General features: G+C 38.1%; 1 protein-coding gene across 2 annotated transcripts in view; it reads right to left on the minus strand.

Annotated features, from left to right (window-relative positions):
- Positions 1–3,676: 3,676 nt before the first annotated feature.
- UBL3 (ubiquitin like 3) overlaps positions 3,677–14,445 on the minus strand; it is a 92,181-nt gene continuing 81,412 nt past the window's right edge. The window contains exons 2-5 of one of the 2 annotated variants that reach the window (XR_001890275.1): positions 9,986–10,094; positions 7,164–7,328; positions 4,405–4,737; positions 3,677–4,176 (exon numbers count right to left, since the gene is read on the minus strand). Coding sequence is in view for 1 of the 2 variants with exons in the window: in XM_017901701.1 (XP_017757190.1) it covers positions 4,673–4,737; positions 7,164–7,328; positions 9,986–10,094 (339 nt within the window). In the remaining variant the exon portion in view is untranslated. Of the gene's footprint in view, positions 4,738–7,163; positions 7,329–9,985; positions 10,095–14,445 lie in introns of both variants that reach the window. The other variant, XM_017901701.1, reaches the window with a different exon arrangement.

The following is a 14,445-nucleotide window of genomic DNA, read 5'->3' on the forward strand; positions in this document are numbered from 1 at the left end:
TTCTACGATTACCTTGTAACATCGAATAACACGGAATCTCTAATACGATTTCTCTTCTTTAACACGGTTTAAGTAGGACAATTCATTAAAACAGGGGGATAAGTGGGGACTCGTTTTTAAATACGAAGGTGGGATTTGTTCTTTAATTTTGGAATGTTTGCGCACGAAGCTTAATACCGTATCGATCATTTCTTTCTTTTTTTTTTCTTTTTTTCTTTTTAGATAAAGTTCTCTTTTGTTGTTGCGTATGATGATCCGTTATGATATTTTGATTTTGGATTTACTCGATGCATTTACAACGATTTATTTACCGGTGTAGCGATAAAATTATAACGTTCTTTATAATATCATGGCGTTAATATATTATTGTTTCGTTGATCCGCCAATATGCTCTCACGATCAATAAAATCTGTCTGACTAGCGATAACAATGCTCTATCCGAGAGATGAGAAATGCCAATGTATGTTTGATTGAACTTTTCGGGGTAAACTGAATTGACTACAGCTTTCGATTCGCAGAAGAAAACTCCTTGTCGGTGCACGGTCTCGTAACAGTTTATTAAATTCCGTCCTTCCTGATCAAACTAGCTTTCTCCTTCTTCTCTTTCTTCTTCGTCCCGTCCTCTTCTTCGCGGTAAAAATGTGTATACGTCCGTGCATGTAGTTGAACACAAAGGAAAGAACGTTTCGGATTCTCGAGTCTCGAGTAGAATGATATTCATCTTGATGTATTCGTGTATCGTGGTGCTTGGACTCGAGGATTACAACATTTTTGACTCCAGCGTATCTTGTTTCTCGCGTTATGCAATGAAAACCTGTAATCAGCTCATTTTACGTGAAAGAAAGTGACGAAGATCATAATGGGATCCCCGGTGATACAATTCGCATCGTAACCGACGCCAATTGGTTAATAGTTACACGGTTTGCGATGTACATGATGTCGTCAATGAAGAATCAAAACGTTTTGTACGTTGGTTGTACAGTGGTATTATGCGCGCATACTTCGTCAGAAAAACGCATGTAGAAATAAATCTATGATTTGATTCTTAACTGCTAGGAATTTTGATATGATGTAAGTGTGTGTAAGTTATATTCCTCGTAGACTGTTTATTATTATTATTATTCATTATTATTATTGTTATTAATTATTCATTATTATTATTAATTATTATTATTAATTATTAATTATTATTATTATTAATATTATCATTATTACTTTTTTTTTGTATTTAAGAATACCATTTTATTTTCATTTATCATCTTTCTCGTTTAAACAGCAAATAGAGTCAGGCGTATAGAATATATAATACACTATTACAGTTTCTTTGTTTTTTCTTTTTTTTTTTTTTTCCTTTTTTAAATTAATCCCCCTCCTTACGATCTCTCGGAAGTTCCATGGCGTTCGTGATTCGTTTTCCCTTTTTCATCTTGCACTCCGCTACGGCTGGTGGGTGCGACACGCGCGTTTCATTCCTTTTTCCTTTATTCTCATTGTATTCGGAGTGAGATCATCATTGTAAGATACGACAAACGTAAACGAGAACAACGGACATCGATATTTAGACACAGAGAGAAAGAGACGGAGTGATTCGGTGGTGTAGAGGGTTTAGCTCTCTTGGGAATACGTTTTCGGAAACCTGGTGCACGCCGTCAAATATTCTTTCTAGTCGGAACACTTTTTTCGTACGAAGAATATGTCACGCTCGATTTTTGCAGCGATTTTGCAACGTTTAAAATACGAAGCTCCCGCGATTAGGCGAGGTCGAATTTCGAACGATCGCCTAACAGAGGAAAGTTGTCTTATTTTTCGTTTTTACTAACTTCGACGACAGAACTCCATTGTTCGTTTATTTCACGCTCATCTCTAGTTTCGAGAAAACACGTCTCGTTTCTTCTACTTCTTTAGCGAGACTTTAAAGTAATATTGTAACGTCAAAGGAACTGTACAACAAGCTTATTACAGAGCAACTTTTTTTTTTTCTTTCTTTCTGTTTTGCATACACGTAACCCCGTGATAGAATAAATGGAAAATCGACTCGCCTGTGGAAATTCCGGCGCACAATTATTACCTGATAATCGATAATCGATCTTTAACTAAACGCGAAAAGATTACATACGATCGACATCATGTTTTCGACTAATAGCCCACATTTTCATGTGTGTATGTATGTGTGATGTGTTTATTCGCAACGTTTTAAACTTACTCGCTAAACAATTTATTACTTTTATAAACAGCATTCATACCGATAATCTATGTCTTAATAGTACTTAAAAAAAGGGGCGAAAAAGGGAATAGAAAAGGAAATATGAACAAAGAACGAAAATAGCGATAATCATGATTGATAAGTCGATCGCAAAATCAGACGAAGTTATTAAAAATGCTAAATCATAGTGCTAGCCATCCCCATAAACCCATAATCGTATCTGCATGCACTCAACATACCGGTTTTTCAATTTTTTATATCGTTTTGTAAAAAGGAATACACGTATCTCGCAAATATGCACGGAAACGTCGAATAACGAAAAAAAAAAAAAAGAAAAAATAAAAACATATCCAATAAAGTCATTATCATATCATTTTTTATCGTATATCTCTTTTTAAGATCGTTATATCTTCAATTTTTCAATGTAACCATTCAACAGTCCGATAAACATTTTCTTTTTAATTTCTCAAGTTTCGAAAACAAATCGTAGGAAACATTTCGAATCAACAACGATTTCGTTCATAACTTTTTCTCTTTCAAAAGTTTCTTTTAGAAGAAGACAGATATAATAGATCACAAAGAAATACATGCGCTGAGTTCAATTTATATGGTACCCAGGTTTATGAGTCAAGCAGATACCAACGATCTCGAACGGCGTTCCATACGATAATAAATTAAATAAACATTCGACATCGTTTCTGTCACGATGAATTTCACTACATAAGAATATTATATATATATATATTATTATATATATATATATATATATATTATATATACATGTTATGCATTGGTAAGAGTCATAGTACATTATACAGTAGTATAGTCGAGTATAGAGTAGGCTACAACTTATCGTAAAATGGTTTGGTTGGACCTAACTATAATCGATACTCGCGATATTGGATATTTTCTCGCCTATAATACGAATTGATCATTTGGGTCTATAAATGACGTTCCTAGGCCCGGTCGATTAAAAAAATTGGACGGGTGGAAACAAAATAAAGCAAGGAGGAGGGTTGGTAAGGATCGAAACGGGCTATAAAGATAAAGAGGAAGAAGCATGCGAAAAGAGGAGGGAAAGAACGGAGGAGGAGTGGAATGAAAAGAAGGAGCTAATAGGACACATAATTGAGTGTTTATTTAGTCATAACTACCATTAGAGATCCAATGTTCTTTTTCCTCTGTAATCTTATTCCAGGACACTAAACTCTCGAAGTGGCGTCATAATATTACTTTAAATTCATGATAATAAAGTCTATCCTGTGTATGAGAGTTTAACTGCGTGTCAACATGTCTCATACCATTATATATATATATATGTATATATTTTATATATATATAATATATAATTTTAATAATAGTATGTATAATATATAATTATATTCACTACCTGCATATCACAACATAAATTTATCTTTCTCTCGCTTTCGCTCTCTTTTACACTCTCTTTCTCTCTCTTTCTTTCTTTCTCTCTCTCTCTTTTTCTCTCACTCTCTCTCTTTCTCTCTCTCTCTCTCTCTTCTTCTCTACCTCACTCTCCGTCGCCTTTCAAACGGAACACTCTCATTCATACGCAACACACACACACACACGGATCCCGTCTACAATAATAATTACTATTTAACGCTGCTGTATAGTAGGATAGTGGTTGAGTTCCTAAGCATCGTGTAGCGCCGTTCAAGAGAGCGGCCCTTCGCTCCTTGTTTACTCGAAAGGCTCTGCTAGCCTAACCTTTTTCGACGAAGAATTTATCTTACTAGAAATATCTTCCCTTTTTTTACATGGTATAATTAACAGGAGACTGCAAATGCAGAACGAAGCAACTAGGAGACCTGTCGATGTCCTCCGAGTCGCGTAATTTCCTGTCGATTTCTGGACCGTGGTGAGCTGAACGGTGTCTCGTTATGGGGCATCCCACTGTCCACGTTCGGAATAGGTTATCGATATCCCTAAAAACTTTCCTCGACGATCTCCTGTCGCGAGATGATTCATAAATAGATTTTCAGTGTAAATATATCGTTATCAAGCATATGGTTAGCAGCGAATGAAATAGGGAATAGCTTTTGTATAAGTCACGTTACTCGACTCTGGTCACGTTTAAAATTCCTTCAAAAATAAACGCGACGTTATAGACATATGGCTTTGGAATTTTCCACTATAATTTCTTTTACAAGGTAGCAATGATGATACAATTCGTTCACCTGGAATGGTAAACCACATTTTCGTCGTTTCAACATGCGCTGCAGGCAAACCAATGTAAATCCTTTTCTTTTTGTTTCCCTTTAATTTAGGTGAATTGGCGACAAGGGTGCGACAACTTCGCTTTGCTACACTGCTCACGAGGCTCAGCCACTAACAATGATACACCAGCATCGAAACCTTAGAAACCATGGCTCAGCTCGAAGAACGTGGGAGCTGACTCTCACACGGAACGACCTCAAAATATATCCAGGGCAGCCAATGTTTTCTTTAAAGTATGCAACAGGAAGCTAAGCAGCAACTACTCCTGCCGCCTTTACTTTTTTGCCTCTGATCTGTAACAGAGAAATGACATTTTATTATTCTAACCCTTACAATTGGGTTCACGCGAAAACTGTCTCTTATTGTCGCTTTGTACATTGTTTGTAACTAGCTATACAAAACGTCTCGAAATAGGAGGCATAATCTAAAAGTAAGAATAAAATACTGTCAAACTTTTTCGAGTCGCTTCCGGAAAATTCAGCGAGATACATTCAGAAGTCTTTTTTAGAAGAGTCATTAGTCTTTAAGTTGTATTATATAGGCTATCCCAGGAACGGTGTACAACCAGGAAGGGGTTACATTCTACGTGAAAAAACGAATCGAAAATAAAGAATAAAATTTGTTCACTCGAAATTTGTTCATTTGTTTTTCGTTGCCGAGAAAATACATAAAAGCGGTTTAGGACGAAACATGGATCGACAGACCCAAGAATAGAAAATGGAAGTACAAATTTACATGGTGGCTATAGAGAACGGGAAATATCACTGCTATCTCAAGTGTACATCCGATATAGACATAGAGGTAACAGGATTAACGAGCCCGCTCAGGGAAAGAAGAACAATGTGTTCGAGCGTGTGCAAACAGCATTGCATGTTTATTCAGCGAGGCACATGAGTCGTGTATAATAAAATAAAGTAACCGTGTAAGCGTATTCATGGTTGTTCCTTAACCCTCGTGTCTGGCGAATGTGAGCTCGTTTAGACCTGTCTGTTGCTATATAAAGTGAGCCATGAGAAATAGGATACCTATACGTTTCTGTTAAATTTAAAAATAAAAAAAGAACAGGGACGAATTTGTATTAATATAATCTATTGAATTTTACGTTTTATTGGAACAAAAAAAAGAAAAAATTAAGTAACTTTGAAAAGTTCAAAGGAGACTTGGTACGATTACATTTACACCCTTACATACTTTCTACCTTTAAATTTAAAAGAAAGATCTAAATGTTGTGTTTCTCGGCATTTACTCTGTAGATAAAATTAAGAAATTATCTCGTAAGAAAATGTGACCCTATTTTTAAGTATAAACTTGTAGAAGATAAATAATTGCTTTCCAAGACGAATTTCATTTTCGCGTGAAATATCGTATTTCTTATTAGTATCAATAAAAAGCAAATAAGAAGGAAGAAAAAGAGACGAGTAGAACGATTCCCTGCAAAGTAGATTAATAGGTATTGGTGAAATTTTTCATTTATGAAGTCAATATAAGAAAAAAGGTATAATATTTCTTAAATAGTATGATTTCTTAATTATATTGCTTGATATATTGCTTTATATATTGTTTAATACATTATATAAACAGCTGTGAGCAATCCCCAGTTAATACTGCTGTTTTAATCTACCAAAACCTTGTGTGCATTTCACGATATCTTCCCGAATTTTTCCTAGCCCCTTACCGTATGCTACCTCCGCGAAGTACACGTATATATATGCAATAACAATAGGTCCTCCACTAGCCGCTAGATGGGACGCTGATCGATTCTTTCTCGCAAGTGTTTATTAACCCCATTATAAATATCCGATCTCCGGGCAAATTTCTTTCGATGCTGCCGGTGCATAACCGTACAGTGTTCATTTTTCATAATATGATGCATTCCTCTTTCATGTTGCTTTATAGTGCATGATTAGAGCATAAATGGTGTCCATGTATCTGCTTTCCTTTCCATCCTATCCCTTACCCGACTCTAGGGACCTGATTGGTCCTTCCGGGATTCTCTTGTATCTTGAGGCTTGCCCTTTCTTTGCGGGGGTATACACACTTGTTAGGTAAGGCATATAGCGTGGAGATATTGTTATTTGTCCGTATTAGGTATATCATTTATTAATAGGCTCGCGTTTCACTAACCTCGCAAAGGATTAAAATAAAATAAAAGATATAAACCTTACAAGTATCAAGAATGCAACGAGAGACAATCGAAAACATTCCTGAGGCAAAGGTAAATTAACACTTCCCCAGCTTACAATAGTACCACAGGTCTGCAATTAGAGACTATGTTCGATGTTGTAAATCAAAATCTGTAAGTTCACGGTTAATGTAAACGTAAAGGGGCTTGGTAAGATCTGTTAAAAACGTGAATTTTAACCTATTTTAGGACGGGTAATGCGTATGGGGTATAGAGGTCCCTTTGGTTGATATCATTTTCAGCCACTAATCGCATTTTTAACTTTAAAAAGTCGTTTAAAACACTTACACGTTAAAAACTATAATTACGAGAAAGTAAATGGCTTGTTTATATGAAAAAGTGATTGTACTTACGTAAATTATTGTACATATTGTTATTGCAAATTATACGAAGCACACATTTGCTATAAACTATGTAATAACTATTACAAATGGTTGGCGAATATTTGAAAAATCGGTTAAGTTCGTGAATTTCTGTTTATCCTCGGTGAGGATACCCTCGGTTCGTATAGGCCTGGACAGCTGATCAATGATTTACCTTGAGAATTAGGCTCGGGAAGATTCTCTCGTGGGACCAGATGCATCACCGTGGTTTTCCCGAAAGGAAGCCCAAGAGCACCGAGCGTGACATTGCTGTGCAGAAAACGGCCCTGGTAGATTAACCGCAGGATCTCCGCTTTAGCGACTGCCTCTTCCGCCCAGTCTGAAAAGACAAAGAGAAAGACCTCGTATCAGACCTGCGACCTTGCCTCGAATATTTTCAGTGTTTTCCACCGGCAGAAGGACGACGGGGCAGAAAAAAGAAACGATATCCGCTGAACCGGAAAACGTGGGTGCTTCGCGTTGATAATTTCATCAGTCGTTTTCTGGCACACGTTCCGTGAATGTGAACCTTCTCTGATTTTCTTTTTAACGCCCGTCGTTTGGATTTAGTCGTCACCGGTGTAAAAGCATAGAGTAATACGTAGAGGGATTTGAAGAGGTTTTATTGTGCACGTGAAAGATAAGATTGCGACGTGGCACGGCGTGACATGATGTGACGTGACGTGACGTGTTTGTTGAAAATATATGGTGAATCGCAGTGGAGTCGAGAATAAGAGTAGAATTTCACGTTGTGCTGTAATATGTTCCTCGAATATATGCAGACAATTGGTTGTAATTTTCGAATAATTGTTTTAAATAAAAAAAAAAAAATGTTTAAAATATACATTTTATCGAAATTTATTTCCAGATTATCATTTCAGTTAGTATATTTTATATTTGAAAATAATCTGGTATTTTGTTTTTATATAACATGTAAATGCAGATAATCGTTGATAATGTATATAGCTAAATACGTTACGTATACGTAATTCCAAATATTAATTATGACGTATTACATAAAATGTCATAGGAAACTGTATAAGCGCTGATTGTGTTGAAAAGAAAAGAAAATTTTTTTCCCGGAAAGTACTGCAATTATAACACCATGCTACACTCAGAGTCTGAAGTAGTTAATTACCGAATTTCTGGGAAATGCCATCTAAGTTAATGAAACTGTACTAGCAGTACCGTGCAACTTCTCATTTCTTCCTTTCAGAACCGACGTAATTCCAACGCGACAATTGGAGATAATAAAAGATGCGGTCGCTGAATGCATTTTAATATTAAACAGGTTACTTCTCAAGTATCGTGGAAATTTGCATCGAAACACGCTACTTAGAAGAATGTAAGCCCACTTGATTCGCCTTTTACAGTATTTAAAGCATGGAGACAAAGCAATTGTTGGTTCAATTTCTTTTCTCTTCCTTTTTTCTCGATATAAGAGCAGCATCTATGTATAGGATGTATATGTGTTTTCGTACGTGAATAAAAGAGTATAGAGTGAAATTCGCTACAATGTTGATGTACAACCTCTTACTAGTTATACTATTCTATTTTCCTTTTATTTGACCTTATTAAAGGTAATATTAACGTACTTTATACAGCTCCGTTTCATTTTACGTGGCACTAATATAGCTTTGTTTCATTTTATGATCGCTATGTTATATTGACACCTTCGCCTACAATATCGTACGAGACTCGTGGTAAGGATATCAGGCCAAACACGAGTATTACGGACGACAGCCGTGCATCGTAGATAGGGTCAAACACGAGTATCACGGGCCGCAGCCGTGGGTTGTAGATGGAGCCAAACACGAGTATCACGGAAGAGAGTTATGGGTCGTAGATGGGGCCGAACGTAAACATCGCGGGTCAATCAGGCCCGTGGTTAATTTTCGCCGATATTTTCCTGTTTCAGTTGCGTGTTATTAATTGCCAAGTTCGCACGAAATGGCTTCACGTATCTCGACGTATCTCAACGTGTCCGACATTGCTGTTGACTATGGCACGCGTCATCGGAGGTTAAATGGTAATGCAAGGATTTAATAATAGTTTTAATACTTTCTACTTTCTCGTATAAGATGATTTCGAAGAACGATAAACGTAAATCTCATTAAATTAGCAAACATTTTTAATTCTATGTAATTAACGAGATAATTGCATTCGAAGTATTCATAAATGAGCAAAAAATTATACGAACAACATTCGCGTTTCAAAAATTTCCTCCATCGATCAATTCCTTTCTACACACTCTTTTCCCTTACTCCGGCATAATTTTAACGAAAATTTCATTGCACGATAAATCACTCTAACAAGTTTCTCATCCTGCTCCGAAATTTTTACCCCGCTCGTTTCGCCATCTCGCGTCGTGCCGTGTCTAATTGAATTGTATTCCGGGCTTCTGATATATCTCTCGCTAGATGGCGATGTTTCACGGTCTACACACTTCTGTGAATGTTTTCAATTCCAGCAGTTCCATACTACACGTAGCTCGACAGTGACAGACGATGGAAATACAAGCGTAAAATAGTACTGTATAGAGAGAGGATGTACAATCAACTACGTTTATTTTACCGATAGAAAGATACGTTCTTCTAATATATCACGCTGGTACCGGTGTGCGTGTGTTGTATGGATAATTGTATGAGCGAGTTTTGACAAACGCGACACTTCCATCAAGTTTCTCGATGATAAGGGAATTTCGATGACACATCACGTCGAGGGAAATTTCGAGTGATAGATTAACGCGACAGGGCGCTTAATCGGACTGTCTTGCATCCATTGTTCTCCACGATTATCTCGGCTGACTATCTCGCGAATACACGATTCTAGTTGACAAATATTGTCCAGCTTTCGTGAATTTTATTTCGCTTCTTTCTATTTATTTTCTTTACTTTGACAAAAGAATTCGCGTGGGAGGAAGACTACGCAGTTGGTTAGTATATCGATGAAAATGTTTATAGCGATAGTTCCAAATAAAGATCAGTAATAACATACCTTCCGGCCAGTTTTCAAATACATGGTGCGCTATGTCCCCCGCAGAGTCGCTCGGACTGAATAGGAACTCTTTTGTCTTACCACTGACAAGAATGAGGCGTAGATTTATCTGCAAAATAGATAAAAATAGTGCACATTAATATATTTATACATTTTTTCAATAATGTATTTATTTATTGACAAATAATTAACTTAATGTTTGATTAGGATGATTCGCTCTGGGAATATTTCTAACAAAAATATACCACGATAAACAAAGTACACATTTCGTTTCCAGTATTAAAGCGAACAGTCATAGAATTCGTCCAAACAATTTCATTAACCCATCAATCTATTCGTTTGCGAAACACTTAGACCAAGTCGCTGTCCAGTTGACGCCATAAGTACGAGGGCAATTCTTTGCCTCTGGCTGCGATATTGACTTACAAAATGAACCCGGACAAAAGCGGCAGGCTGCCGCTATAGATCATCTGTAGCACCCTCCGCACCCTTTCGCACGAGTACACGTGTCGTAATTCTCGTTCGTTTAAACTCTCCGCCCTTAATCTTCATTTCCTCGCTGTGAACACTTTGAATCGCAAATGTCGCGCCCCTCCGTGGCGTATCTCTCTTACTTCGAGGGTTCACAACAGAGGCCGCCACTTTGGCTCACCGTCACAAGGATAAAGAAAGAAGAGACAAGGCACACGCTCGGAGAACATTGAAAAAAAGCTTCGTGACGAGGGAACCCGAGGCGGAAAGGGCCATGAGAGGTATTTACGGTTGTTCACGGTATACATATATGGCCCGCTTCTTATCTATCTTTGCGTAGGGACACGTAGTATGAAAGGGAATTAGTCTCGACTCTGTCCTAAACCCTTGAGCCTGACTTGTAGGTTTCGGTCACGTAGCCTGTATACCTTTAAGCGGTAAACACATCGAAAAGCGAAATATTTCTATGGACGATAAAAATATGAGTTAGGTTAGGTTGCAGGGTTATGGATGCTGGAATTTTTTAGAGTAGCGGCGAAGATTTATCTTGCGAGGTTAATGGTCGACCATGTTGCAACTTTTAGGAACGTGTAGTGGATAGCATAATGCTAGGTAAATTTACCTTGTATAAGTTATGGGGTAGTTTTGAAACCGGCGAAAACTATGTGTTCTAGTTCTTACACATTTTTCCTTTGGTTTTTTCTTGGATAAAAGATATCGCTGAAGATAACGTATCTATAAATTCTCGCGAAGAGACTGTTCCGTTTTTTTTTAGTTTTCTTAATGTTTCTCCATTTTCCTTTCTTCCTGCTTTCCTTCTGCAAGAATTTTTCAAAAGAAATTTTAACTTTCGTATTATTACAGAGCAATGGTATTTCAAATTTTGCGTTAAACGTTTATTTGCAAAGGCAATTACTTGCTCGTTCAACCATTAATTTTAACCATTAGTTTTATTACCACCAATTGAAATCCATCTACTAATTAAACATATAAGAAATTTCATTCGAAGGAACATATTTCACATCCTTTGCAAAAAGACATCCACACGAGTTCATAACTTCCACGTCCAGGCGATTTAAGATTCCCTTAATGAGACTTCAATTGGCCTTAAGCGCGTCAGCAGCCACGTTTCGTTCGCGCGACGACGAGGACAATTAAGACCATATTAATCGTCTAGGTTTCTCCGTTTCCCTCTCTTTTCCTCCACCGCTCTTTCTCATTCTCTTGCTCCCTCCCTTTCACCGGTCGACGAATTACGGTCAGCGGCCGTTCTACGGACGCAAATTCAATTACCGTCTCGCGCGAAGACCAGCCAACATAAATAATTACCGACGAAGCCAGACTCGCGGTCGGTCGAACAGAGAGAAAGAGTCAGGAGGAGAGAGTAGGAGGCGCAGCTCGTGACCTCTCGCGGTTTCTGCGGTCGCAAGAATCCGCTGCCAGCGTTGCTACGGCATAAATCATTGTCACCTGGTTGCGAATAATCGCCCGTTGGCACGTAAGCCTTTCAGAGCCGTGCCCTTGCGACTACGCCTTTGCTCTCGCTGCCGTCGAACTTGACGCGGGAATTTCGAATTTATTTGTAACCATCGATCAATTTATAATGTTAAGGAATGTGACCTATTCGAGAAGCCGATGAAATATCTCGTCTATTTGAAGACTAATGCGATAGGAGAAATAGGAAAAAATTAAATTAAGGGGGTATCGTTGTAATCCGGATTAAAACAATCGATTTCTTTCTTTACGTTTTTTTTTTTACATTTTCTTAAAGTATATATTTTTGAAAATGTCCGTGTAAAGGGATTTTTATTGGCCTGACAAGAATTCCCTTAAGTTAGAAATTCAAGACATATCTATTCCTGAAGATATTAAGGAAAATTGAACGAGGTAATGTCCTTTTTGCAAGTGGATTATTAATTTAGATTCCCAGATGTACTATTTTAGATCAATTGTTAAACAGTCTAACGCTAGTTTTTATTTCTCAGGTGCCGGGATTATTGGGGCCCTTGAAGCACGTCACATGCAGCACAGAGATTTCGTTCTCCATGTAAACTATCCTTAACTCGTATTACGAATGAAAATTTACAAACCAGAGGTAATATTTTTTACTGAGAGACTTAGGTATTAGTCAATTAGAAATATTGAACGTGCTCTGCAACGTCTCTTAAGACATTTATTTTAAAGCAAGTCTGTCCTGCTCGACTTGTTATTAGCACAGAAAAAGTAGGGATCGATTCTGAAGCATCGATCTTTCTGCGGACTTATGGTGATGCATTCGTTGCTTCGACGTAACGCTACTTCATCTAACATTCTTTGAACGTTCCCTCTACAATTGTGTTCTTTTGCAATAATACTCCATGGTATTCTATTCTTAGTACCCCTTTTCTCTACAATGAGCTCTTTTGTGCGCGTTACTGTATCGCGTTTTACCGTTCATGTTACGCTTTTCATGTTTCTTACTCAACTGCAGTAATGAGCATTCAATGCAACTCCAGGATTTTAAATTGTGCTTTGAAACTTCCAAGTGCATAGAATTCCACGAGCGGGCATAATAGAAACTTAATCGTGGCTTGTACAGAAGTCGAGAAAGGCCAAAAAATATCGTTGACAAGCACAAAGTAAGAAAACAGAAAGATTTTCAACGAACTTCTCAACTATAACATTAACTCTATTATAAAATGTTACGTTCAACAACACCATCTTCTCCATATTTAATTTTTCAGATTGACAAGAGCGCTTTATCTGAAAAGAAGAATTTAAGATATAACGAAAGACAAAATTCATACCAATCAACGATAAACATAAGAATCATAAATTTAAGGTAAAATATTTCCATCATAATATCGTTAACGATCTTTCAAATTTTATTAATATTATATATTTTTATGTCACACGTAACTGCAAACAGAGTTACACTGTGTTCCAGAAGAATCGCTCAATCTTCACGAAAAAGTGGAGATTTCTCATCATTTATCGAAGATTGATGAACCAAGTAATTTTATCACAGACATTCGGAAGAAGTTCTCCAAACTCGAGGATGACGTAACAGAAAATTAATCAGCGAGTCGGAAAGTCGGCTCCGGTCTGCGATCATAAATAGGATTTAATGCAATGCAGAACTTCGTCGCGGCACACGTTGATGCCGTTAGTCCGTACTTTATAATTAATCCGCGCTAAACGGTACCTCGTGGCTAACGATAGACCAGACAAATATTTCCATGCGTCGTGCTCGAGGTATCTCGCACAAAAGCTCGTCCCACGCGACACTTCCGAACACGTGCACCACCTCCGTGTCTCTTCTCTTTCCCACATTCTGTGTATCTCTCGCCCTATCTCTGTTGTCCCTGGCTCAACCGGCACGAAAACATCGCGAAGACAAACTTGGCCGCACCTGTGTGAACCCGGCTTAAAGGCATGCATAGGGGACCCGCCGACAGACGACGAGGAGAGAGGCGCGTCGGTTTAAAGGGGTTGAAGTTGCGAGATTTTTCGGAGCGAAGCGTGGGAGGTGGAAACTTCAAAGGGACTTATTCATGCGGTAGCATTCGATACTCGGTTTTTTACCGTGCACATGCTCGCTAGACGCCGTAGGTAGAGCAAGGGAGAGGGAACGTGTGTGCTACCTGATGCGTCATCCACGACTGGATGCTTTTAAAAAGCTGTGGGGGGAAAAGCTGTTTCAGCTTGACAACACTTTCCGGCCTCCCGGCTCCTCTGCGTGGAGAAGTTCAACCGCATGTTCAGTAACAATTAGTTCTCAAAGATAAAACGATTAGAGAGGGGGCGAGGAGGGACAAGGAGGGGGCGAAGGAAGGCGGGAAAGAGTGCGGGGCGACCTATGTGACGGAGGATAACGTTAAATATGGACATATATACGTTCTGTTAAGAAAAGGCAAGCCAGCGAGGGCGAACGAGGCTGTGGATTAATAATAAAAGCGGGAGATATCGACGGGTACACGTGTAGCTAGTGGACGTTGTCACGGGCGTAG

The sequence above is a fragment of the Eufriesea mexicana genome, unplaced genomic scaffold, assembly GCF_001483705.2.
Source record: "Eufriesea mexicana isolate 0111107269 unplaced genomic scaffold, ASM148370v2 scaffold474474821, whole genome shotgun sequence".
NCBI lineage: Eukaryota > Metazoa > Arthropoda > Insecta > Hymenoptera > Apidae > Eufriesea > Eufriesea mexicana.